The sequence below is a fragment of the Heloderma suspectum genome, chromosome 4 (genome assembly GCF_057233095.1).
Source record: "Heloderma suspectum isolate Gila_16-S chromosome 4, 16-S_ref, whole genome shotgun sequence".
Classification (NCBI taxonomy): Eukaryota; Metazoa; Chordata; class Lepidosauria; order Squamata; family Helodermatidae; genus Heloderma; species Heloderma suspectum.
In genome coordinates this window covers 234,420,064-234,447,034 of record NC_139461.1, presented here as the reverse complement: position 1 = coordinate 234,447,034, position 26,971 = coordinate 234,420,064, and the positions used below count along the sequence as shown (strand labels likewise).

Genomic DNA, 26,971 nt, shown 5'->3' with positions numbered 1-26,971 from the left:
CTAGTTGAAATGTATAACTCTACTGGCCTAGATTGTGTTATTACTGTTCTACCTGGCTGAGATTCAGAGTTTCACATGGGGAACTCAAAGATTTTCAACAATGTTCCATTTATTTGGCTACAGCAAAAAGCAGCTTCTCCAATGAGTGTGGTGTTCAACACTTTAGAAATTAGTGACACCTACAGAAGAAGATATGCAAGGGATCTGATGGTCTCTGGGCTATTATACTGATAATTTCTATGGCACTTTTAAGCAAATATGCAGTTTTGACATCTTTCATTATCACAACCCAATATGCCTATTGTATTTCAACTATTCTTAAGTGGCAAGCATATTTTACACAAGATTTGATGCATTGTCATATTGCAACAATTCATTTAGAGCAAGTTGAGTATATCACAGACTAAATTCCTATTTTTGAGCACTGGTTTGGGTGCCTCTTTTCTCTTTCTCGGTTTTCTGACAGTTTGATGCTACCTCTCCTTTTCTTCTGCTCATCCGCACTGCCACGCTGTGAAGAAGAAAAAAAGCCAATATTCCTGTTGTGCATAGGAGGAGCTGAGGATGGAAACTAATGAGCAGCCAATAATGGCCGAAACATGCACAGTGGTTATGGTCTAGCAAGTTCCTTCAGGTGCCCATTAGATTTTCCTCATGTGCATTTGTAGTGGACATGGAACATTTTATATATATAGTCCCAACAGCCTTATCGTAACTAAGCAGAGGTACATAATACTGAAGCCTGATTACTCCTGTCTCCATTTCCCTCTCCTCCTTCTGCCACTTCCCTTGTGTCTATTTTTAGTTTGTAAGCCCTTGGGGTAAGGACCTGCCAAACCTGTTCTTTGTACCATGAGCATAGATGGTGCCATATAAATACATACATAGATACTTTTTCTACAGATAGGTTATTAATGTGTGGAACAGACCTTAGTCTTGAAATATTTATCTGAACATTTATACTTCCCACTTGACTAGTCCAGAACCAGATTCTTGAAATGGCTTCTCCAGTTTCTTCCTCCTACAGAAGACTTCCGTGTTACTGGGGCAGTGCTCTCAACTGCTGACAAATTAATTTCACTGGACAAAAGCAGATGAAAATACTCATGGTTTATTTCTTCCTCCACTACCCAACATCTTAAAATTATCCTTTAGTTACCTGGCCTGTCAGTGCAACCTCTTAACAAAAGGGAAGAAATGGGATTATCTCCAGACCCATTTCAGTCTGGCTTCAGGCCTGGGTTTACTACTGAAATGGTCTCGGTTGGCCTGAGAGATGACCTTAGTTGGGAGAGAGATGGAAGAATGAGGCCCTGTTGACACTCCTTGCCCTCTTAGCACCTTTGGACAGCATTAATCATGGTATCTTTCAGAAGCAGCTCGGTGGGTTGGATGTCAGTGTCACCACTCCGGCAAGGTCAGTTTCAGAAAGTGGCATGGGGGGGACTGCTTATCCCCGTGGCATTTGAGCTGTGGGGTCCTGCAAGGGTCCATCTTATTCCTTATGCTTTTTAGCATGTATAGGAAGCTGGTGGGTAAGATCATATGGGATTTGGAGTAAGGTAGCATCAATATGATGATAACACCCAGCTCTATTTCTCCTTGTCATCCGAGTCAGGTGAGGCTGCGCAGGTCCTAAACTGGAGTGGGGGGAATCTTCACGACAATGGAATGAGAAGTGCGTTGGAGTATTGCCCTGATTTTCATGGAATCAGCTTTGGTCAGTCAGAGACACAAAAAGCAAGATAAGCTGAGTGTAGTGTACCTTTAAAATCTGGTTTTCAGCGCTTGAAAGGAACATACTTCTGTGTGGGGGATGGGGGAGTGGAACTGAATGTCATCAAACTGGCAAGGGCTGTTCAACCAATGAGAGAGGCTTGTTTTCCGCCCCTGTCCAGGCTCCCCGCTGCTACTACATTATGAATGGAGAGCAACTAATTTTCCCCATGTGTGCAGATTTCCCTGAAGAAACCAAAATCCCCAGTTCTCCAGTGCAGCATCTGAAGGTTCCTGAGAGCTCCCCCTCATCCCAATTTTTCTGCATCCCAGCAATCTGCTGCAGAATTATTGCTCCCACTCCATTTTTCCCTATGTGTGCACTTTTGCCTATCGCTTCCAAACCCCCTTCCACCACCAGCCTTTCTCATTCTCCCTGCTTAAAATGAAAAGCTCCCATAAAACCATCATTACTGAGAAAGGACTTTACATAACAGAGAAACTATAGAACATCAAAGAAGCACAACATCACAATAGTGAGAAATGAAAGAGCGCTTTAGGGCGAGTTACTAAAGTTAGCCTTTAACCTTTTCACTGCCTGGGAGAAATTTATTTCTTACCTCTGAGTAAACATGCACAGAAGGGGGGATATGTTAAAGATTAAAAGCAGGCTAGCTAAGTTGAGTGTCCCCACTACTACAGTAATGTGAAGGGTCACTGTTGCACTCCTGGGGACTTTCTCAATGGGAAAAACTACTTCCATTGGGGAAACAAGAGGGAATGGGGCATCCCACCCCCTTGACCACGTCATTGCAAGGTCACAGAGGGCCATTCAGGATTTAATGTGGGGGGGGGCATGGCACACTCTGGTAAAAGTGCCAGGGAGCCGCTTTCTGTAAAAAAGTTGGAGTAAAAGGAGTTTCAGAAAATGCGGTTTTTCAAGAGGGAAGCAGCTGGTTGGCAGCGATGATGTCATCTGTTGCGAAGGAACTCAAACTGCTCTAACTTCGCACTACATTGCTTGTGAAGACAACCCTTAGGTGTCTGAGATCAGTAATGGGCTAGATGGGGGCCAATATGCTGAAGGTGAATCCCAACAAGACAGATACCCCATGCATAGGTGGTTCTCATGTCTGGGAATTGGGTATGCAGCCTGCTCTAGATGGGGTTCCACTCCCACTGAACAAGTGAGTAGCTTGGGTGTACTCCTCAATATAGCATTGTTACTTGAGGACCAAGTGGCCTCAGTGGCTAGGGGTGCCTTTTACCAGCTTTGGCTGGTTCACCAGGTATGACCATTCCTGGACAGGGTAGCCTGGCCACCGTGGTTTATGCTCTGGTGACCTCCAGATTGGATTACTGTAATGCATTCCACATGGGGTTGCCTTTGAAGATGACCTGGAAACTTTAGCTAGTGCAGAATGCAGCAGCCAGAAGTGCAACTGGTACAGCCTGGCAGAATCATATTACACTGATTCTAAAAGTGCTATACTAGGTGCCTATTTGCAGCTGAGCCCAATTCAAATTTCTGATGCTTAACTTTAAAGCCCTAAATCAGGGGTAGGCAACCTGGTGCACCCCAAATGTTTTGGAGTACAACTCCCATCATTCCTAACCTTCGGCCATACTTGGTGGGGATTATGGGGGTTGTAATCCAAAACATCTGGAGCAGGTTCCCTACTCCTGTCCTAAATGGTTTGGGGCACGTATCTGAAGGGCTGCCTCTCCCTATACCAGCCTGCCCATGAGTTAAGATAGTCAGTGGAGCCTTTTCTTCAAGTACCCTCAAGTATATTGTGTGTCAAAAAAGGACAGAGTCTCAGGCGTGGCACCTTAACTATGGAATACCCTCCCTATAAAGGTGCGGGTGGCGCCAACACTGCATTTGTTTCTGCTGTAATTATATTTGTATACCACCCTTGTATCCACAAGCATGAAGTGCAATTTTAAAATGTTTTAATAGATATTCAAAAAATAAAATTTGCTCTCCCCCTCTTATGTTAGAGCAATTCCAGTTGAGGACAAACTGAACAAAAACAGTTCAAAAGATAATTCAGCGGATTTTTCTAAATAAAAGATTTCTAAAAAGATCATCAGTAAAAACAGAATGCCTTAGATGACGTCACAAGAAATCTGCTAGTTCTACACAATATTTCTTCCTGATATTTAATTTGCTTTTTCAACCTGCTGGTGGTGAGTTGCACCACTATGAATGTGCTGGCTGTATTCCCTCAGCAGCCAATGCAGTAAGTGTAACAAATTGGTATTGTGTAACTCCAGTTACTCCAATCAAAGCCAAATGTAGCTAATTTTGAAAACAATGAGATCACTTTTGTGTGTTTTCAAACTGCAATGCATCTGTGAGCTAAGTGATGGGGTTTAAGTAAGAGTTCTTTGAGGCCAAAGTTTCTTGGAGTAAGGCAAATCAATAGTAGTTGACAAAATAAATTTGGGTTTTTTTTACTCCCACCGGTATTTCCCTGTAGCCAACTGGAAAATGCTGTCCTAAGGCACAATGTTAGAGTGCTGCAGGATAGTAAAAACTGTTGCAGAAAGAACTTGAGCAGAGTTTGGTACTACAGATCCTGCATCTCTCCAGGACTGAGGACATGTAACATTTTAGGAAGGAGCAGCCACATGCCTCACATTATTCTTGCAGTGCTTTAAGTAATATTTGTTACTCTATTCTGCTTCCTTACGCTTGTCAATACATTTCTGGCCAGGGCAGGGGTGTTAACTCACTCTGCATTCCAGTCTGCTTTGCGTCATGGAGTTCCACAGCCCATTGATGAGTAACATATGCCTAACGTGTGGCCGAGAAGATTCAGACCGTGTTCAAACAGGCATGGATAACTCTTCTGACCTCTGACTCGGCCTTCTGTGCCATCCCAATGGCACAGTAAAGTTATTCTATGTGGCTAGACAGCTTAGGAACAGTCCACCAAGAGAAATGCTGCACATTTTTAAAAGACCAATACTTTAGATAAATGCTAAACACCTCCCCCCCCATAGATCCTTTAAAAACAAACCTAAAAGTAACATTTAGAATTACCAAGGTTGACATTCTCATCAGGGAATTTGATGGTGTTTTCCAGCCTCTCCATGTGAAAGACACGACTAATATTATTAAGACACAGAACTACAAACTTGTAGGGATGAATGTAGCTAGAGGTCATCCAGTCCAACTGCTCCTCACTGAGCTAGAATCCTTCATCTTCCAAATATTAAAGTTTTATTAATATATAGGTTATGGCAAGAGGGAGAACATCACCACAGGGTATTGTAAAACAAGGTGTATATTTACTAAGGGAGCAATCCTATGACCGCTAGACAGCTGTAGGATATCGTGTTATCCGGGAACCAACCTCGGAGCCCGCGCTCCGAGGTTGGTTCCCGGAGAACTGACCTCCTCCCACTTCTGCGCTGCCTTGAAGGCAGCACAGAACAGCCCCATCCTCCACGTTCACAAGAGGAGTGTGGAGCAGTTGAAAAGGGGCACGGCTGGGAGTGCTCCGGGGCGGGCGGAAATGCCTGTACAACACATCCAATGTGTCATACAGCAGCCTCCTTCCCTGCTCCATCCTCCCATGGCTAGACAGCTGTAATTGGCTGTATAGCCAAAAATGCACAGCAGGGGAAGCACGGAGGGAATGATCCCCTCTGTACTTCTCCTGCCCTGCTTTGGATAGGCAGTTGCCTCCGAGTTTGGAGGCAGCCACCTATCTGGATAGGATTGCGCCCTAGATCTCCCAAATTACTCAAACAAGCAAGCCATATGACATATTACAAAGAAGGAGAAAGTTTAAAATTCAGCTGCTGCTCTGGCCAGGGAAAAGTGGGGCAACACCATGTTGATGGATGATTTGATACTGAAACTTTGGAATTCATCCCCAGCAAAGCCTATCAGGCTACATCTCTTTTCAGCTTCAGGCAGCCAGTGAAGACACATCTGCTCTACCAGGTCTTCAATTTCTCTAAGAGTGTATAACTAATTTAAACAATTTCATGAACCTTTGACTGTTTTATATAGTTTAATCTACTAAAGCTAGTTTCTAGCTTGCTTTCAGAACATTTCTTGGTTTTTGTATGCATACAGCTGTTTGCACTTGAAGAGAATTCTGGCATTTTTATTGATCCAGTCTTCTCTGGGCACTGCAGCATCCATAGAAAGGATCAACATGGGGCCCAATCAGCCCTCTCCCTCACCTCTCTTCAGGCATGCGTGGGTTTTAGAGGGATACATGCACAACTTTCAGTTCTGCATGATGGGCAGTGTACTGCAATCTACACATGCCAGGGGATGGGAGCTCATTTGCCTCTATTGTGATCCTTTCCAAAGGCACAGCTGTACACATGAAGACTGGATTATAGCCAGTATTTTATCACTTTATTTTCCATTTTCACAGTGCCTTGAATGTGCCTGTACAGAATGTACAGAAAGGTAGGGGAGAGAGAAAAATATCACTATAACACAGCCAGCCTAGAAGCCAAAGAAGCCTTAACACAGTGCTTTCAGCCTTTCTAAAAACAAATGTGCCCTTCAGTTTAGATTTAGTGTGTTGTACAAACACCAATGATATTAACAGAACATTTTCCATTACTTTTTATTCTACCAATACATCCATCTTTGTAGTTAGGAATAACGTCCCTCACTGTATTCAGAGAAAATGTTAGCAGTAGAATAAAAAAAAAAATATGCTGAAAAATAGATGAAAGCCCAAGTACAGTGTTTCTCCACATTTGAGCTCCAACTCCTCTTCTAAACTTATTCCATGCACTGCCCACACCCGCAACCCAGCATAAATTCATACTAGTGGTGTAGTGGTTAGATTACCATGCTGATATAAGGCTGGGGAAGCGTGACCTACCTCAAAGGGCTGCTGTGAGGATAATGTGGGGCAGGGAGCATATATGCTATTGTGATCTCCTTAGAGGAAGGAGAGGAGGAGGAATAAATTATCTGTTCTACAGGTGAGCACACAGATATCCTTGCACACGCTCTTGGGTGTTCTGACACATCTGAGGAGTACCATGGTAATCCAATACGTATGAAGGCCACCAAGTTGGGGATGGCTGATTTAAACTCTTCCCCAAATTGGGACTTTCCAGGACAATTTCCTCTAGATATTTATATGGAAATAATGGCTGTTCCAGACAAATTAGGACAGGAGCATATGCAAAGACATGCGCACGTGTACAAACACAAAATTACTGTATAGTCAGCAATCAAACATGGAGAAGTGTTCCATCCTCACACCACTTATGGCAAATAGCTGGCAGCGGGGGGAGAGAATCCACTGTTTCTCCCAAGGAGAAAATTCTTCTAGCTCTTTAACATGCCCGTCTAGCTAGATAGCCCCTTTCTAATCATGATGATTTATGATGCCTCGGAGGAAATGGTAAAAACCTCAGCGTTGACATAAAATCCCAAATTAACCTGAAATATGTACTTTATAGGAGCTGCACTATGTTATGGAGATACATTCTAAAAGGTAAATAGGAGTCAAGTTGGCTTTTAGAGAGAGAATTTCATGAGGAGCATCGTAACAAAAACAGAAATTGCAGTGAGTGGATCCTCATCCAGGATCCACCCATTTTTAAAAAATCAGCTTTAAGTAAAGTTGCATGAATCAGAAGTACCAACGTCCTAACCATTTTTGTTTTTAGCCTTAGTGCACAAAAATATGTTTTTCCCCCACAGTAAGAACTTTAGGAGGACTCATTTTTATTTACACCTTAGACTGTGACACGGGAAAAGCGAAAACACAACAACCACCTTTGCATGTATGAGAGTAAAATTTAACACAAGACTGCTCAGTCACTTCAAAGTGATTCTTGCGATTACCCCTCACATTTAGGAGGTATTCCTTTCTGAATGAGGTAATGAGTAGTCCGGATTGTCACTGTGATTTATTAGCACATCCTCTCAAAGCAGCACTGCACCTGCATTTGCACAGATGGAACACCCACGAAGGCAGATGGTTTATTGGGGACAGCTCATCCTCAAAACAACCCACAGCATTTTAAAAGGAAATGCTCCAAATTTAGATTTGCTCCAACAGGTGTCTTTTACTGTCTTTCTTTGTGCAACCATAAATGTCTAAGGTGAGGCATTTTCCTGCTCGTAGTAATCATTCTTTGAAAACAAATATTTCAGCCCCACCACCACCTTCGAAGGGGGAAGGAAAGCCAATGGAATTCTCATTATTTTTCTAACTCCATGGCTTGCCAAATGCTTAGAGAGATGGGGGCTGAAGCAAGGCTTCAAAGTACATATGAAATGCCCAGATCCAAACATCCATCTCACATCTACCCCCAGGGTTTAATTTCAGGATATTTTAACACTTCTTCCTTTGGCACAAGTTATGTGTTTATCCAACACTTAGGTCAGCTTTCAGATAAGGATTCCCTTATCTCAGCTAACTTGTGTGCATCTAAAACTTGGCAAGTAACAATGGAAATTGATAGGGCCAGTGTAAATATGGAATTAAGTTTTCTTATGGCACCAAGATTGAACTGGCATTAGGTCAATATGGTAGACATACAAAGGACTCAGTCCCTTTCATATGTCCCCTGACACTGAGTTGTGCACAGTTGCACTACAGTGGTCTTCTTGGATACAGAGCATCCATTCCTTGTAGGCATTTGGAGTCAAACTGGATATCTTTGTGGGAAAACCAAGATTTTACTGTTCCTCTCAACCCATGTATAGCTAGGAATTAAGGTGATCCTTACCAAGTTATGAAAGAGATTGCCTGAAATATGAAATTAGAGAATGTGAGAGCAGAGACAAATATTAGCAAACGCCAGTGAGAAGCATAAATTAAGGTGTGAGCTGCTCTCCAGTAGAGGATGCAGAACAGAAGTGGGGTGGGCTAGCTACTACTCTCTTCTGAGAAGAACGAATAAGGGGTGAGAACAAGGAGGCAGGGGGCAGGTGTCAGAGGCAAGGGAGCAGGTTGGTGTCAGTCCTTGGTCACTTCAAGACATATACTTCAGTAGCTATATATTTTATCTATATATATTTTATCTGCAAGTTTAAGAAGATTTGTGCAAATCACTTTTCCAGAACCTGAAGTTCTGGATTCATCAGACAGCTCTATTTTAAATATTATTTCTGCGCTCAAAAGATACTATACCAGAACAGTATTGATATCCAGATAAATACTGCAAATACTTCAATTTTCCAAAGTTTTGTTTTCATCCAGGAAAAAAACCACTAGGCTCTCCCACCCCCTAAAGTCCAGGAATTTAAGATCTAGTTGAGCATTACCAGAATGGCTAGATGTGCTTGATTTAGTATTATCAGCAGATCACTGATAATTCTGAAAGGCATGGTCTCTTCCATCAGGATAGCAGTTTCTAGAGCTAAATAATCACCCTATTATTTCCCCCTTATCTAAAAAAAGATACTTCATGAATAACTTTTCCTTGTATAAATCTACCCATACACTAATATCTTCTATGAAGACCTGGCTCTATGCTCCCTTTCCACTGCAGAGGGTGGTAATGTGAGGCAGGTCTTTTCAGTGGCAGCATCAAAGTTATAGTTATAAACCTCTTCCCCAGAGAAGCTCAACTTGCTCCTTCTCTATTAGTTTTACATTTAAATGGATGTCATTTGCTACAGAAATCAAGTCGAGGCTTTTTGAGGTCCCTGCTCCAGTGACGAGAAAGTCAAATAAGTAAACTCAAGAAACAATGCAACAAACTGGGATGGATCCAAACACAGTCATACTTAGAGCAGACCACTGAAATCAATGGGACTTAGGTTAGTCATGATTAACTTGTTAATTTCAGTGGGTCCAGTCTAAGTGCGACTAAGTCTAGATCCAACCCATTGAGCGGAAAGACATAAGAAGCTTTTGGCACACCAGCTAGCAAACAACACATCCACCATACATTAGAATTACTGGGAGAAAATCCTTTCAGATCAATCCAGCTCTAAAAAGAGGTGAGTACAAAGACAACTCAGTAATGCCACCATGCTGGGTAAGAAAGGGAGCTGCACTTATTATCCCAACTCAAGTAGTATGGCAGAATGAACATTGGGGGTTTCTTCAGCAGCTGCATTTCCTTGCAAAACTGAAGCTCAACATGAATCCATGGCACAGCAGCAATCTACAATATATTCTAGACACCATTTAAGTGATACTAAAGGCAGGGGACTATTAGGCAGAATAACCTGCATTGGCAGCAGTTCTAAATTCTGCAACGTAACAATGCCTCCCTTCTTGGAGGCAGCACGCTATGCAGTCGCTTCTTAATAAATCCTTCTGGGATTCATATTTTAACATTGTCCTCAGTGGCATTTCAAGAAAGCTTATTTAGCAGTTCGTTTATCCATTTCTTTCACTCTCACTCACACACTTTACTTCCCCAAGTACCTAATGCTACAGCATTGTTGATGGTATTAACCCGATCAATTACTGGATGTGAGCCCACTGAGATCTTTAAAGGAAAAGTAGGATATACCTATAATGAACAAAATACATGAATGAATGAACGAACACACTTATTCCCCTGTGAAGCTTAGGAAATATTTTTGTAGTCAGGGAATTTTGATATGAGGGTGCATTCCCTCATTTAGTTTGAAGTTCCCGACATATTCTGAAGTGGTACAATCCAGAAAAGACTGTACTGTGTGTGATTTCTGCATGTCTCTTAATCAGAAGAATTGCTACAGGAATCAAAAAGGGCCAGTTGTTTTTTGTTTTTTTTTAAGGAAAGCATAAGTACCTATATGTTGAATCTAAAACCAGGGTATTATTCTTGTTTACATATACACGACCTATGCAAATATATGTATTTTGACTCCCTCCTACAGGGTCTTCAGTATAATTATTATTCATACTCAAAGAGTCTGAAAAGATAAAACAGCTGATAGTACTGGTTTTCCAATAATAGGATAGATATGGGTAGGTAACTTGTGGCCCTCCAGATGTTTTGCCAGACAACTTCCATCATCCTTCACCATTGGTTATGCTGGCCAGGACTGATGGGAGTTGTAGGGTAAAACATTTGAAGGACCACAAGTTGCCCATCCCTGGAGTAGATGGTAAGCAAATATGGAGAAATTGGTGTAGCAAAAGGAATGGTTGCTCTCCCTAAGCTGGTAGTGCCATCTCGTAGACCTCTCAACAGCTTTCAGTCCCATCAACCATGGGTACAGTTCTGGTCACTGCACCTTGAAATTGATATTGTAGAGCTGGAAAAGGTGCAGAAAAGGACCCCTATGAGGAAAGGTTGTAACATCTGGGACCGTTTAAGTTAGAAAAAAGGCAAGTATGCGGATACACGATAGAGGTGTACAAAATTATACAAGGTGTGCAGAAAGTGGATAGGAAGACATTTTTTCCCCTCTCTCATATAATACTACAACCTGGGGTGTCCCTTGAAAATGAACGGTGGAGATTCAGGACAGATAAAAGGAAGGACTTCATCACACAGTGCCTTGTTAAATTATGGCATTCGCTATCACAAGATGTAGTGATGGCCGCCAATTTGAATAGCTTTTAAAGGAGACTAGACAAATTCGTGGATGATAAGGTTATAAATGGCTACCAGACATGATGGCTATGTATGACCTCCAGTATTAGAGGCAGTATGCCTATGTATACCTGCTGGGGAAAACCAGCAGGAGGATGCTCTTGCACATGTCCTACGTATGGGCTTCGCACAGGCAGCTAGTTGGCCGCTGTGTGAACAGAATGCAGGTCTTATATTGTCCTTCTGGACTGGCTAAGCAGGTTGGGAATTGGGGGCACCACATTACTTCAACACCCTTCACTAACAAAACCCAAATAAAAGTATATAAAGTAAGTGAAAAAAAGTATGCCATCTGCTCAGTCTGATATTGTTTTTTCTGCTGCTGCAGTAATATATTTAGATGCATTTGTGTGTTTGAGATTACAATTTTATGGTTTGCAATAGATTGTCATAGACCTGGAGATCTAAAACAATTATAGATTGTTTTAACTTGTTGTGACCTGCCTTGAGAGAGTTAATCTTGGAAGGCAACCTATAAATGAATGAATGAATGAATATTTGTAAACTTTATATAGGTCACACTGAATTTATTTATTTATTTATTTATTGCATTTATACCCCGCCTTTCTCCCTCTCGCAAGGAACTCAAGGCGGCTTACATTATCCTCCTCCTCACCGTTGTATCCTCACAACAACAACCCTGTGAGGTAGGTTGGGCTGAGAGTCTGTGACTGGCCCAAAGTCACCCAGTGAGCTTCCATGGCCAAGTGGGGACTAGAACCCGGATCTCCCAGCTCCCAGTCCGTCACTCTCACCACTACACTACACTGGCTACACTGGAATTGAGATTTGGGGGAGAGTGTAGAATTTTGATTACATCGGTACAGAATTAAATCCTTTTTTTAGCTACATACAGGAGCTACCTTTCACTTCTGCAATTGGGTCTTTGCATTTCAGTCCCTTTAACAACCCTATTTGATGTTAGCACATTTTACTGTATTGTCCTACTCCAAATGAATTCACTGTAAAGAGACCCAAAGCTTACTTCTGAAGGATGGATCTCTTAATGACGATTTCTTCATCTAGATCTGCTTCATTGGCCATGAAGAGCAACCTCTTTCCTGAGTCATCCACTCCGATGAAGTCACGCTGCTCCACTGAAGTAGAAAATCACAACACAGCATTTTACAGCCCTGCTTAAACATTATCTAATGACAGCAGGACTGGTCAGTATTCCACTTGAAACACTTCATACATAAATGACAGCAAGCTTCGCTCATCAAAGCTGACAGCATTCCTGAAAATTCTGGCATACAAATGCTTTTCAGCGGAGGAACCAAAGAAAGACCAGGAAGCATCACGTGTGGCCCCCTACAGCTATAATCTGAAAGAGATACATGCAGAGAAAGCAAGCCCCCCCAAACTGAGTAAATTTCAGCACTCACTTCATGTTTTTACACTGTATCCGTATTACTGCTTGAAAATGTACATTATGAAGAATCGGTAATGGTGAGGGTGTCTTCCTAAGCTGCTCTTCTCATCAAAAATCAGATTTTTTTTTTTCACACTCAGTTACTGTGGAGAGGTTTATTGTTTCATGCAAGAACATTCATTAACAATTAGATCCTGGACACATGCTAGGGACAAAGGATGAAGTGACCAGAAAAAAATCCAGAACCAAGTCATCTCTCTTTAAAAGTGACAATATCAAGATTAAAGAGAACAACCAGCAACCAGTATAAGCAACAAGGCAGCAGCAGTTTTATTCAGGAGATACTGTAGTCCTGTTCAGGCGTAGATCCTGAATGGGGTACACAAACACTCGTGTTGAGCAGGGAGGTCTGAAGAGGGCCTCTACTCGTGTTTGCTTGCATGTGAGAACTCTGTACAACTGGGGTCCTTACTTTGTCAGGGTCCCTGATCACAGAGAGTGCTACTCGCGATCAAGTGAATATGAGCAGAGCCCCTCTTCAGATCTTGCTACAAGGCTGGGAACTGAGCAGGCAAGGCCCAGCATGGGTGGGGATGCAAGGAGCAGGGCCAGTGTGTGCAGCTCTGCGCACCTAACTCATATTTATGTGCCCTGTTCATGCTTAACAACTGATTAGGACTTGGGCTTCCTCTATCCAGGCAGAAAAGGGAGAGGTAACCTAAACAGGTACTTTGTTTACATTGTCATTATAAACATCATGAAGTAAAACACGGTATACGACACCAATTGACCGAGTTTGGATGCGACAACCCAGGGTTTTTTAAGCCCTGGTTTGTCACAAATGAGAAGGAGCAATGGGTGTGCTGGTTTCTGCTACCCGATCGTTGCCGCTGCAAGCAGGACAAGCTAAATGACTCAAGGCCAGCTCTGTCCCTGAGCTGTTTTAGAATTGGTGGGGTGTGGGTGGGGAGAGAGACAACCCAGAGTTAAAACTTGGGTTTTAACCATGAGTTCCAACTCTTAGTTCTCTCTCCCCCTACAACCCTGAGTTCTTGGTCCGCATGCAATGCTAAACAACCCAGGAGCAGAACGCCCCAGGCTACTTAGCTCCTTCTGCTTATAGCAGCAGCGATCAAGTAGCAGCACGCTTTCTTACTCCCCCTCATTCACAACAAGCCAGGGTTTAAAAAAAAACCTGGATTGTGGTGGAGTGAGAACCAGGCTGTTGCAGAATTTATATCTGGTATTTAATCGTTTATTTCTCTTGATTCTGTAATCAGGCCAATTCAAATTTTGTACCAAATAATTAAACATTCTGCAACAAAGAATATAGTAGAATCCTCAGATTCTCTTGCCAGGACATAGTACAAGAGTAAGAGAAATGTATGTTGTTGACAGCAGGATTTACCTCAGCTGGCCATAGGGCTTGAAATTTCCTTTTCTGTATGTGGAGATATTGGGTAGCATCCAATGTTAGTCTTAAATAGAGTAGACACTTTGAAATGAATGGGAGTTAAGTTAGTTGTGACTAACAAGTCTCATTCAGTTCAGTGGGTCTACTCTACATAGGACTAACATTGGATTCTACCCATTGTTATCAGAACAACATGGCAATAACACTAAGACTATAAATAAGGTTTTGTAGATAACTGTAGAGATGAATTGGAGTACATTCCAGTTTACAGTTTCTGGGCAGTATCCTATACTGCCGCTGTGCTTCCCCTAGTTTTGTTGCGCCAGCAGAACAAACCGCTAGAGCAACAGGAAGTAGCAGTTCCTGAAATAACACCAGAAATTAGCAGACATGCTTATTTCCAGAACAAGACATGTCAGTGGAGCTCCCTCCTGTGAGCTCCACTGACCTGCCCAGTTCCAGAAATGAGCATTGTCACTAATTTCTGGAGTTATTTCAGGGACCGCTAGTTCTTGTTGTGTGAGATGTCTGCTCCGCTAGTGCAGGAGCAGCATAGGATACTGCCCACTGACTGATTTTTTTTTTTTAAATTGTCATATTCTGCAACAGCTGCCAATCCCTGTGACAAGGTCAGCAGTCAGAATTTTAGACTAAAGAGTATCCACTTACCTAGCTTTTTCTTCCCTTTTTGTCCCGGTACAAGCTCTGTCGGCTCATAAGCTTTCTTCATCAACATAGAGAGTGTGGCATCATGGGCTCGGAATAAGTCCACTACTTCATGAAGAGCAGCATCTGTAATCAGATCGCAACTCAGTACCAGCACATCTGTCTGTTAAAACATGGAAGGAAAATACATATATTATAGTAATATTTATTTATTTATTTATTTATTTTCTATACCGCCCAATAGCCGGAGCTCTCTGGGCGGTTCACAGCCAGAGCTCTCTGGGCGGTTCATACACACACACACACACACACACACACACACTTTCTCTCTTCCGAAATAGGGGTATTAAGAAGAAGCCGATGTGGGAGAACTTCTCAGCAAATATTGCTAAGTTTTTATCCAGCATCTACATCAAGCTACCAGTTATCAATGAAGCATTTCATAAAGATATTTTGCCTGTGATGCACACACAGTTACAGCACACAAATCTTAAACAATGGTTTTAATTTAACATGTTTCTGTTGTCAATGCATAATCTAGAAAGAGCGAGTTAAACTGCATAATTCATCATCCTCACAACATCTCTGGGTTAGCCATCCAGTGCTGAAGTTCTGACATTCCTTTAGCCATCACAATATTCCATGGCGATACAAGCAGCAGATCAGTTATATGAAAACACAATGTCTCATCCTTTTAATCCTGTCGGAGCTTAACTTCACTGAATGACTTCTGCTTCCTCAGACACATTACAGAGTGCAATATCTTCTCTGTTCATTTCCCCCACCTAAAATTTCAAGACCACAACCTGCAAAACATTTTACATAAACTAGTGTTCATCTTAGAAGCCCTATTTTTTAAACCTCACTTAACAGGAACTCTATTTTTTTTTTTTTTTAATCACCACACTGGCACAGGGACTTACAGTGCAATCCTATGCACATCTACTCAGAATTTAGACTAGTTCAATAGGCCTTACTCTCACTGAGTACGCATGTATAACCTTAAAGCCTGAGGTTTTTTTTTAAGAGTTCCTGTTAAATTAGACTCAAAAAACACACATCATTCGCTGCATGAATTTGCAGTGTGACCCCGAAAAAAAGTTGTGCAGGGGCAACTGGTTGGTGGGGGAAGAGCTGTACACTCACATGTTGCACAAGCATCTGGGAGGTTCTTTACCATATACACTCTTGCTCTGAGACATAGGGGTAAATAAAACAAGTGTATAACCAATGGCAGCTTTTGCATCATTCTATCAGGATGTTGCTCGGCAAGGCCTGAGATAACCCTGTGCTGTTATCAATACCTTGCCCCCTTTCCCGTGAAGCTATCAAACATATTAATAGTTAAAGAGAAATGAGCTACCATTATATAGTTTTGTTGAGCATGACAGAATATTCCCCACAAAATTAAGCACCCAGTTGGTGCTCTCTCTGCATCACCTATGTACTGAAGTAGATTCTTGGATAAGAACACTTGGCAATATTTGTTCTTTAAACAGATCAACACTGTTCCATACAGATATAACTCCACTTAACTCAAATTAAGAGGATACTTCCTATTACTTCTCCCTAGGGCTACTTAAAGAGCCTTGTGCAAGAGGGAAAGATGGAAGGGTAGAATTAGCCAAGCTAACAAATTCATGCCATAAAGAGATCACTGAGAGAGAACTGTTGGGGGCAGCCCACACCCCCAATTTTCCCCTGCCCAACTTTATGAGACATTTACCTTGAAGGGAAAGCAGAAGAGAAGCCTCTTTAAGCCAGCAGATGTTTTAATTTGTCTTCTTTAACTTTTTGCTTTAGCATTTTAAATTGTAAACCACTTAGAATGCTTGACAGAAATGCACTATATGAATGCAGTAAGTAAATCAATGTCATCACTCCAACAGGTTTTCATCTTTCATTATTCTACCCTGTTTGCAAGATCTGCCTTGGGTTGAGATAGGGCCTGAACTGGGCAATTCATTTGGTTCCATCCAATTCTAGAATTCTATGATTTTATATAGCTTAAATATATAGCTCTTATATAGCTCTGCAGAGAAGTATAACATATTTCTGTGAAATTTCTAGAATACTTGAGAGGTAAAAGATAGGAAAGGAACAGAGACAGTTAATTTGTGAATAACTGTTTCCACTTCCATTTCGAAAATCAAAATTTGTTTTTGAAAAGATTGAAATAAACTCTCACAAATCTCTGAAAGACAATAAAGCACTGCTGGGAATAACTGCGTGCATTATATAAGCGATACCTTTCCCCAGATCAAATGCAGATTAGACTCACAACCCACATAGCATGCTGTATGCAGATATGCTCAATGTGCTGTCAAAGTTATTCCATCAAAGTCATTCATTATTAGCTTTTGCTCTAAACAGAACTTAAGCTTAAGAGGTGAGTTTGCCCCTACCTTTTTAAAGAGCAGGAGTTAATTCCACATTAACTTCCTCAATAAAGCAGTACTGTACTGTTAACAATCCCCCTTAATTAGCAGCAAGCTATTTCTGTTCCTCTTGGCTTTGTCCTCATGAAAAGAGGCTATCCTATATTCTGTTGCACTGAATAAGGCAGGGATTGATGTTACTTTTTAAAAGGACACTTTCTACCCCAACTATTTCTGTCCAGGCGGACAGAACCATTAATATATCTCTTCTATGGAATCCATGGGAAATAGGAGTGAACTACTACCAGATCTTCAATGAGTAATTTAACACTAAACTACCACTGGTAAAGTGTAAGCTGTACAGAGATAGGAACACATCCAGCAGTAGTCATGGTGTAGAAGTGTGCAAATATGTTAATTCATCAATAAAATTACAGATATTATTATCAAAGTTGAAAACTTCACCCATATCCCTCTTCTAATGTTGTTTTTAAAGATAATGTTCCATTATTCTTTCTTCAAAGAAAAATCCCAAAAGATAAAATGCCAATTGTCTACTCCAGAGCAACTCTACCTTAGCAAAACTGTCATCATTTGCAAAGCAGAAAATTCCACCACCAATTTTTGACAGCTGTAAATGGTCATTAAGATTCCATGTGTTTTTCACCGTTTTAAGACAATTTAAAAGCTGTGAATATTGGATCTGCCAAGTTCATTGTGACAGCACAAAATTTGTTGAAAATGGTTTGGCAATATGGTTACAGTCTATATGCTTTTAGAGACACCAGACTGTTCTTTTTCCAGTAAGATACCTTTATTTTGAAATCGAAAAACATTCTCCTAAATGACAAAAACCATGTTAGTCTCATGGACATGCCTTTAGAAACAGCTATCTGGACTTGTTAACTCAATCTTGTAATTATTTAACTAATGTACTTTAATCTGTCACCCTAGTAAGCTGCCAACAAGGCTTTCATAATTGCGAACAGGCTTCTCGTTTTAGGATGAACTTTGGCAAAGGCTGAATGCAAGACCCCCAAGGAGCGCAAGGGAACAGAACCACCAAATGTCTGGTTGCCATCTGTTCTACCCATTTACTCGCTCAATATGTAAATAAACGTCAGAGAGCAGAGGGACCAGTGAAACACACCGTTGCTAAGTAAAGCCCACATTTCTGTCTCTCCTCCTGATGAGCAGAGCAGTGGCCTCAGATGCACGCTGAGAGTACACCATGAAAGGCTCTTTTGGGATTCAACAGCCTCCCCTTTGAAACACCAACACCCTCATAAATAAAGCCCTTACTGTCTGATGGATGCCCTTTTTCCAGTGTGGAACCCCTGAAAGAATAAACTAATGGCTGACTGAAAAAATAAACTAGGCGAGCACCCTAGTAGAAGGTTGTATTTTCCTTTACTTTCTATGGCTGGTGCAGTAGAAAGAAAATAAATGGTATTGCCTGTATTTTTGAAGCTATATACTACAAAAATCTATTACACCTTCATGATGAGCCACTGATTGGAAGGAGATAATCACACCTATGGATTTGTTAAGAAGGGGCGGGAAATGTGATCCCACTTGATGTCATGAATTATGTAAATATGAAGAACACCAATAAAGCATATCTTAAATATATGCCACATCAGATACACCAGTGGTGCAGAACCTCTTTCAGCCCGAGGGCCGAATTCCATCTTGGAGAAGCTCTCGGGGACTGCATTCCAATGGTGGGTGGGGCCAAAAGCAAAAAAGGTTGGGCGCCCAACCCCAAAATACCAGCAGCTTTTAGCTTAAAGCTTTTACTGACAGCAACTAAGCCTTAGGAGAGGCATTTTAACCTTGTAGAATTGTGGAAACAACTGTACAAATGCCAGGAACCAAATGATTCATGGTTGGGGGAAGGCCATCTGGGAAGCCCCGAAGGGTCGGATTGGGACTCCAAGAGAGCAGGATTTTATTGGAGAGTTATGATTTCATAGAATCATAGAGTTAATGAACTTCTAAAGAGAGTCAAGGAAAGCCCTGAAGAACATACCTATAGGAGATGCTTATATTATTCATCTTTCTCTCCTTCTGCATCAGCAGTGAGAGCCCTGCTTCTCTTCAAACAAGACTGGCCCTAATTGCCTTCTTGCCTGGATGATTCTAACTTTACAAGCCATCCCGCTCCCCCAAAATCTTGACAAGGGATATACCATCATTTATAAAGGGGTGGGATAGATAAACCAGCCCCCTCTACATCTCTTCCATCCCCGGGGGCTGGGGAAAAGGAGCATAAACGATACATTTACATCAGCTATTTGAGCAACTAACCACCATATGTGTGTTGGGAATTTCTGTATTATTTTCAATGGGCCATAAAACAAAATTGTGTTATGCAGGAAAAATGGATTAACATAACATCACTTGAACTTGACCTCCATATCTCCCAGAGTGCTCCTCCTTGTATGAATTCCTCCTGGCTATTAGGGCCCTGCTTAGTGTCTTTTCAGTGAAAGAAACAAGAACATCTGAGAATGAACGCATATGTAAGATCAACAAAGAGATGGTTAGACTCCCTACCTGTTTCTGCTTTTGGCTCTTTCCTGAAAAATGCATGCAGGTTTTGCACCGTATTATCTAATCTTCTCCACATGTGTTCCATTGTCAGAACTGGGCCCTAATTTGGGCTATTTCCATGATTCTATGTTATGAATTCTATTCTATTCTATGTTATGTATTCCTTATTTTTTGCTGTACAACGTGCTAACATCATACGCAAAGCACAAGAGTCTCCACGGCACCATCAAGAGAGGTAAGTGAGGCAAAGCAGCTGTTATTTGTATTTTAGAGACACATTGCAAGCTTAAAGTATACAGAACATCCTTTCAGCCTCAATAAAGGAGTCTGGAGAAATGCTTTAAGAAAATGAAATGCTCTGTTTATCTATTTCAAAATTAACTTCTAAGTGAGGGAGGAAAAGGTCCCATTTGTCTCCTCATAGATGAATTTCATGGTTCTTTAAAAAAAATCTACCAACAGTCCAAAAATATCTCTATTACGAGCTTGAAGTTTTTCTTTCCATGGTCACCAAGTTGTCATCAACTGTATGAGAAAGATTCAGATTCCTCCTCCCAGCCGTTACGGTGAGCCTTCTTACATCATGTGTTTGGAAAGGGGATTTTTCAACAGAGGAAGTGAAGCGCTAAGCTGCTCCATCCAAGACTACACGGATCAGTGACCCTCAGCAGCATACAGACCACTGCCGTGACATCACACTTTCCACAATGTGGCTCCAAAAGATGCACATACCAAACAAATCTGGAGTCCCAGTCTTTGTTTAGCTGTTCTGATAAATTATTTCTCTCTCTCCCACCCCCCTTATTTGTTGACGGACCTTGAGTACAGTTTTTGGAACTTTGCTTTGAAGAAATTCAGAGAAACCAGGTGGGCCACCTGACATATTATTTCATAGTCAAAGTTATCAACAATGATAGCTTAAAGCATGAAGATTAGTTCATCGAGTGTTAGTGAAGGCTTCTATTTGCACATCAAGGAAGAAAAATGTAAAATTGTTCCACTGCTGTTACATTGCTGGAACGCTACATTTTAATAGCTGGCCAGAGTATAGGTAGTGACACAAGGTGGAGAAGAACTTAACAGACTGAAAAATACTTAGGGAAAACAAAATGTTGATACAGCATATGAGCACATACACTCTCCAAAGCTCTAGCTTCATATTCCAAAAAACCGTCAAATGATCTATGTACATACCAGCAAGGGGTTTAAGAACATAGCACAAGATGAACTCTGCTGAATCAAACCCAAAACCTATCAAGTCTAGCATCCTATTCTACAGTGGCCAACCAGATACCTAGGTGAAGCCTACAAGCAGGACATGAGGGCAATAACACCCTCCTACTCATGCTCCCCAGCAACTGGTACTGAGAGGGGTTTCAAGAACATCAGCTATTCCTGGCTAATTAAGTCTGTCACTGAAGACAAAGAAAATAGGACATCACCCTATGCTTATCAAGGAGCTATATTTCTTGGCCACATCTGTGGCTTTGCAATAAAACCCCCTTCCAACATCACCCTTAACTGCATGGGGTCTTTCCTGGGCCCCTTGGTGAAAAGTTAAAGGCCACGAGGGAAGAGCTTATGCAGAGTTTCCTTCCCACGCCAGCATTGCTCCTATTTCCAGAAGCAGCACTAACAGCATGGGGAAGAGACATGCCATGTGCTCCTCTCACATAAGAATATAAGAACATAAGACCAGCCATACTGGATCAGACCAAGGGTTCATCTAGTCCAGCATTCTGTTCATACAGTGGCCAACCAGCTGCCCATGGGAACCCACAAGTAGGACATGAGTGCAAAAGCATCCATCTACCCATGTTCCCCAGCAACTAGTGTACATAGGCATACAATCTCTGATACTGGAGGTAGCATATAGCCATCAGGACTAGCAGCCATTGATAGCCTTCTCCTCCAGGAATTTGTCCAATCCCCTTTTAAAGCCATCCAAATTGGTGGCCATCACTACATCCTTTAGTAGTGCATTCCATAGTTTAACGATGCACTGTATAAAGAAGTGCTTCCTTTCATCTGTCCTGAATTCCCCACCAATCAGCTTCACGGGATGACCCTGGGTTCTAGTATTATGAAAGAGGGAGAAAAATGTCTCCCTATCCACATTCTCGACACCACGCATAATTTTGTATACCTCTATCATGTCTCCCCTTACTCGCCATTTTTCTAAGCTAAACAATCCCAGATGTTGTGACCTTTCCGCATGTTGTGACCTTAGTCCTCTGACAGTATTGGTAGAACTTCTCCCAACCCTCAGAAAAATGACTGCTGAGATTTTGCCCAGGTCCACATGCTGCTTCCTGCCAGGAAACAAAACATGAAATGAGCAGTGCACCCAAACACACAAGAGGGCTTCCCACCCAGGTAAAAGGGAACACCACAGATTAACCTGTACTGACAAGTCAAATCTTAACCCTTCCATTTTATAAAACCAGTTCTGTTCATGGCAGCTGGGGAAACAAAAGTTTCTGCTGCACCACATAGTAACTGGATGTACAAGTCAGATGAATATCTTGTAGCTAGTATATCAGGTGGAACATTATGGTCATATATGGCTGATTCGGTATTTTCTTGTACCTTAACGAGGGTCTAACACCATGAGCCCTGTGGATATAGGGATGATTCTTAATCAGAACATTTCACACTACTAACATCACCCTTGTTCACTCAACATTAAATGAAACATACCTGTTTCAATATGAAAGAGTTAACCTCATCTTTTCATTGTGAAATATATTTGTTCTTCTTTGTCTGGGTAATTAATTTGTGACGAAAAGAAGTTTCAGCATAGAACAGACACTTCTCTCCTGTTTTGGCAATGGCTGGAACCAGAATGCCAATATACTAACAAGCATCAGTTGTTGCCTTAGCTTCTTCACACCAGCTTCTCTCCACCCTATTTGTGTTTTATCAAATACTTGCCAATTATACACCTTCCTATGCTTTGCACTTGTATTAGAGAAGCTACACAGAATAGGAGATATGCAGCAGTTTGCAATTAAGATAGTGAAATGGAGAGGGGTTCCAGGAATCTGCATGGATATGACTGCACTGCAAAATGGGGAAGATATTCTGCAATGTACAATATGATGGCTTCAACAGGCTTATGAGCTCCCTTTAAAAACAAAAGAAAATAGAAGCTCTTGTGGTTGGAGAGAGAAAAAGTTCTACATATGTAAACTATTTCAACAGAAGACTGAAACCACAGATAGATAGGAGTTGGGCAGCCAGTGATCAGCATTTAGCACAGCTTCCAGCCCCTTCTTACGGTCCCCAGATATATTTTATTTTATTATTTATTGTAGTATATTTCTATCCCGCCTTTTTTCCTCTCGCAAGGAACCCAAGGCAGCTCACAGAGTCCTCCTCTTCTCCATATTATCCTCACAATAACCCTGTGAGGTAGGCGAGGCTGAGAGTCAGTGACTGGCCCAAAGTCACTCAGTGAACTTCACGACCGAGTGAGGACTAGAACCTAGATCTCCTGAGTCCCAGTCCAACACGCTAACCGCTATAGCACATTGGCTCTCCAGAAGTATTTCCACCTTCCTTCTCATACACCACTAACTGAGAAAAATTAATTGAACAAGAACTACAAGTTATGTTTCTTAAATGCATGCAGGACAAATGTACATATTCAAACAATATTCATATGTACATACAACTACTTGAGTCACAAGGGTTGGACCCTCCAAGTACAGATTTTGGCATTTATTTTACATAATTTTAAGCCCCCTGGGTAGTGCCTTCAAAATTTGTAATTTGCTTAGGTGCCCCTTTAAATATAGCCACACAGTTAGGGGACAAGTGAGAGGTTGTTATCACAATCCTATTAGCAAAAAGCCACACTGCACTTCTGAGATTTTCACCTCTTTGTCTCTTTAAAAGCATGCTCCAATTTAACTGTGCCTCCTGTCCTAAGCCCCTGAAGAAGACTGTAGAAAAGACCAAGAAACCCACAGGGAGTCTTTTGTAAAGGATTCATAAGACATATGCAGATGGCCCCAGAATTATTGTTTCAGCAGCCATCTGATGGAGCCTGACATGGATAATATCTATCATATGTGCAATGTTCCCACATCACTGAAACATCTGGAAAATAGCCGCTTCCGTCTTCTATCAAGTATCAGCTTGCTTAGACTACTACATTTGTTATATGTGATAATTCTAGTCCATCTAGTCCATTAACTGTGACAATATGGGATATTCCCCTTAGTAATATGGTGTGTTCCCCTTAGAATTACAGGGTAGGATCCAGACATGCCCTTCTGTGTGGCTCCTTGGAACAGCATGGGAGGTAGCACTAGGAGCTGCAGGGGAAAGGAGGAACCTGTGAAAATAGCCTCCCACTTCTCCAGCGGAATATCCCATGCGTAAAATCCAAAGTCCTACTTAAAGTAGACCCACTGAAATGAAGGGGACTTAAATTGGTCATGACTAATTTAAGTCCTATTCATTACAATGGGTCTACTCTAAATAGGACTTATGTTGGATTTTACCCCATGAGCAGAATTCCCCTCATGCGAAGTCTGGATCACACCCTATGTCCTAATAATGGCTAAGCACAATTTTCTAGCTAGATACAAAGCAAGTTTGTTCTTGAACAGAAAACGGTATTTGTAAATTAAAGCAAAAGTGGAGAACACGGGAAGTGTGACTTTCATGAAAAAGTTAAACTGTGATAACGAAACATGTCTTGTGTCTCGTAACATATGTAGCTTCTAATGTACTTTCAGCTTATCTGCCCCTGTGAATTCAAAGACAATGGCAGGTATTTGAGTGTATAGGAGATAAAACATCCCAAATGTTTCTACTAACATTGCAAAACCCCATGGTAAAGGTGGTGTGGCAATCCCAGTTCTGAAATTCTGTTATTAATTGTATCAACAAAAATGTAAGATGTGATGAGTGTTTAGAAAATAACATTTCTTGGTCAGCTCTGGAAGAAGAATCACTCAAAATACCTCTGGATTGTTATGTATGAATTAATAATACAGACAATTTGTTTTGTAGCTGAGTGGGGGGCTCATTTTATCTTCTGCTGTTTTAAGCTGGGGGTAACTTTTTAAAAGGCATAATTTGGCTTTTAAGATTTTTAAAATGTTGTCTGTATTTGCACATCACAGTAAGCAATTTTGTTGTTTATTCAGTCAGTCGCTTTCGACTCTTCGTGACTTCATGGACCAGCCCACGCCAGAGCTTCCTGTCGGCCGTCGCCACCCCCAGCTCCCCCAAGGTCGAGTCCGTCACCTCCAAAATATCATCCATCCATCTTGCCCTTGGTCGGCCCCTCTTCTTTTTGCCTTCCACTTTCCCTAGCATCAGCATCTTCTCCAGGGTATCTTGTCTTCTCATTATGCGGCCAAAGTACTTCAGTTTTGTCTTTAATATGATTCCCTCAAGTGAGCAGTCTGGCTTTCTTTCCTGGAGTATGGACTGGTTTGATCTTCTTGCAGTCCAAGGCACTTTCAGAATTTTCCTCCAGCACCACAGTTCAAAAGCATCTATCTTTCTTCGCTCAGCCTTCCTTATGGTCCAGCTCTTGCAGCCATAGGGGACTACGGGGAATACTATTGCTTTAACTATGTGGACCTTTGTTGTCAGTGTGATGTCTCTGCTCTTCACTATTTTATCAAGATTTATCATTGCTGTCCTCCCAAGAAGTAAACGTCTTCTGATTTCCTGGCTGCAGTCAGCGTCTGCAGTAATCTTTGCACCTAGAAAGACAAAATCTGTCACTGCTTCCACGTTTTCTCCCTCTATTTGCCAGTTATCAATCAAGCTGGTTGCCATAATCTTGGTTTTTTCGAGGTTTAACTGCAACCCAGCTTTTGCACTTTCTTCTCTCACCTTCGTCATAAGGTTCCTCAGCTCCTCCTCGCTTTCAGCCATCAAAGTGGTATCATCTGCCTATCGGAGATTGTTCATGTTTCTTCCAGCGATTTTAACTCCAGCCTTGGCTTCATCAAGCCCAGCACGTCGCATGATGTGTTCTGCATACAGGTTGAATAGGTAGGGAGAGAGTATACAACCCTGCCGTCCTCCTTTCCCAATCTTAAACCAGTCTGTTGTTCCGTGGTCTGTTCTTACCGTTGCTACTTGGTCGTTATACAGATTCCTCAGGAGGCAGACAAGATGACTTGGTATCCCCATCCCACCAAGAACTTGCCACAGTTTGTTATGATCCACAAAGTCAAAGGCTTTAGAATAGTCAATAAAACAGAAATATATGTTTTTCTGAACCTCCTTGGCTTTCTCCATTACCCAGTGGATTTTGGCAATTTGGTCTCTAGTTCCTCTGCCTTTTCTAAACCCAGCTTGTACATCTGGCAATTCGCGTTCCATGAATTGCTGGAGTCTACCTTGCAAGGTCTTGAGCATTACCGTACTGACATGTGAAATAAGTGCCACTGTTCGATAGTTTGAACATTCTTTAGCGTTTCCCTTTTTTGGTATGGGGATATCAGTTGATTTTTTCCAATCTGATGGCCATTCTTTTTCCAAATTTGCTGGCATATGGCATGCATCACCTTGACAGCATCATCTTGCAAGATTTTAAACAGTTCAGCTGGGACGCTGTTGTCAGTAAGCAATTAATCCTGGCTTAATAAACCATGATATACATGAGCAATGTGCTAGTGCACTCAAGACTAATTGCTCCCCCTTCATTCCTCCCTCTACACAAGCAGATAAGATTTGGAAGCAATTAACTATAGCCCCCAGTTTGGATGTAATGGGAAGCAGGTTCCTAGTGTATTTATCTGCTTGTGCAAAGGGAGGAGCAATGCAGGAGCTATTGGGCTGCCCGCATCACTATGCTGGTCATAAAACTCATTGTTTATTAAGCCAGGATTGATGGCTTACTGTGACATGTGAAGACTTGTGTTTAGATTGCCCAAGGACCTGTTGGCGGAATATAAATCCAGAAACTAACCAACAAAATTAACAATTTTATAACAATGCTGCCCACTTTGTTACTCAGTGCCTGGGATGAACTCCAGAATGTCTCAAGTCCTACAAAATCGCCACTGTCTGCATGCCTGTTTGAAATAGATTCTAACCTAGAAGTCAATTTGGAAAGGTTGAGGTATAGCTAATGAAGAGAAGGGAGACTGCCATGAGACAAAGTGAACTGCGGTGGCTTAGTGGTCTTAGTCTTAGTGACTAAGACGGAATGTCGGCAGGACAGCAGTTCGAGACCCGAGTGCTGCATGACAGAGTGAGCTCCCGTCTTCAGTTCCAGCTCCTAGCAACCTAGGAGTTTGAAAGCAAGAAATTGCAAGTAGATAAATAGGTACCGCTTCGACG

The 26,971-nt window shown here is 41.7% G+C and overlaps 1 protein-coding gene across 4 annotated transcripts in view; it reads right to left on the bottom strand.

Annotated features, from left to right (window-relative positions):
* The window catches only part of EIF2B3 (eukaryotic translation initiation factor 2B subunit gamma), a 119,038-nt gene that overhangs the window by 75,511 nt on the left and 16,556 nt on the right, over window positions 1-26,971 (bottom strand). For all 4 annotated transcript variants that reach the window (XR_014790574.1, XM_084852653.1, XM_084852655.1 and 1 more), the window contains exons 4-5: window positions 14,721-14,880; window positions 12,251-12,362 (exon numbers count right to left, since the gene is read on the bottom strand). Coding sequence is in view for 3 of the 4 variants with exons in the window: in XM_084852653.1 (XP_084708779.1) it covers window positions 12,251-12,362; window positions 14,721-14,880 (272 nt within the window). In the remaining variant the exon portion in view is untranslated. The remainder of the gene's footprint in view (window positions 1-12,250; window positions 12,363-14,720; window positions 14,881-26,971) is intronic.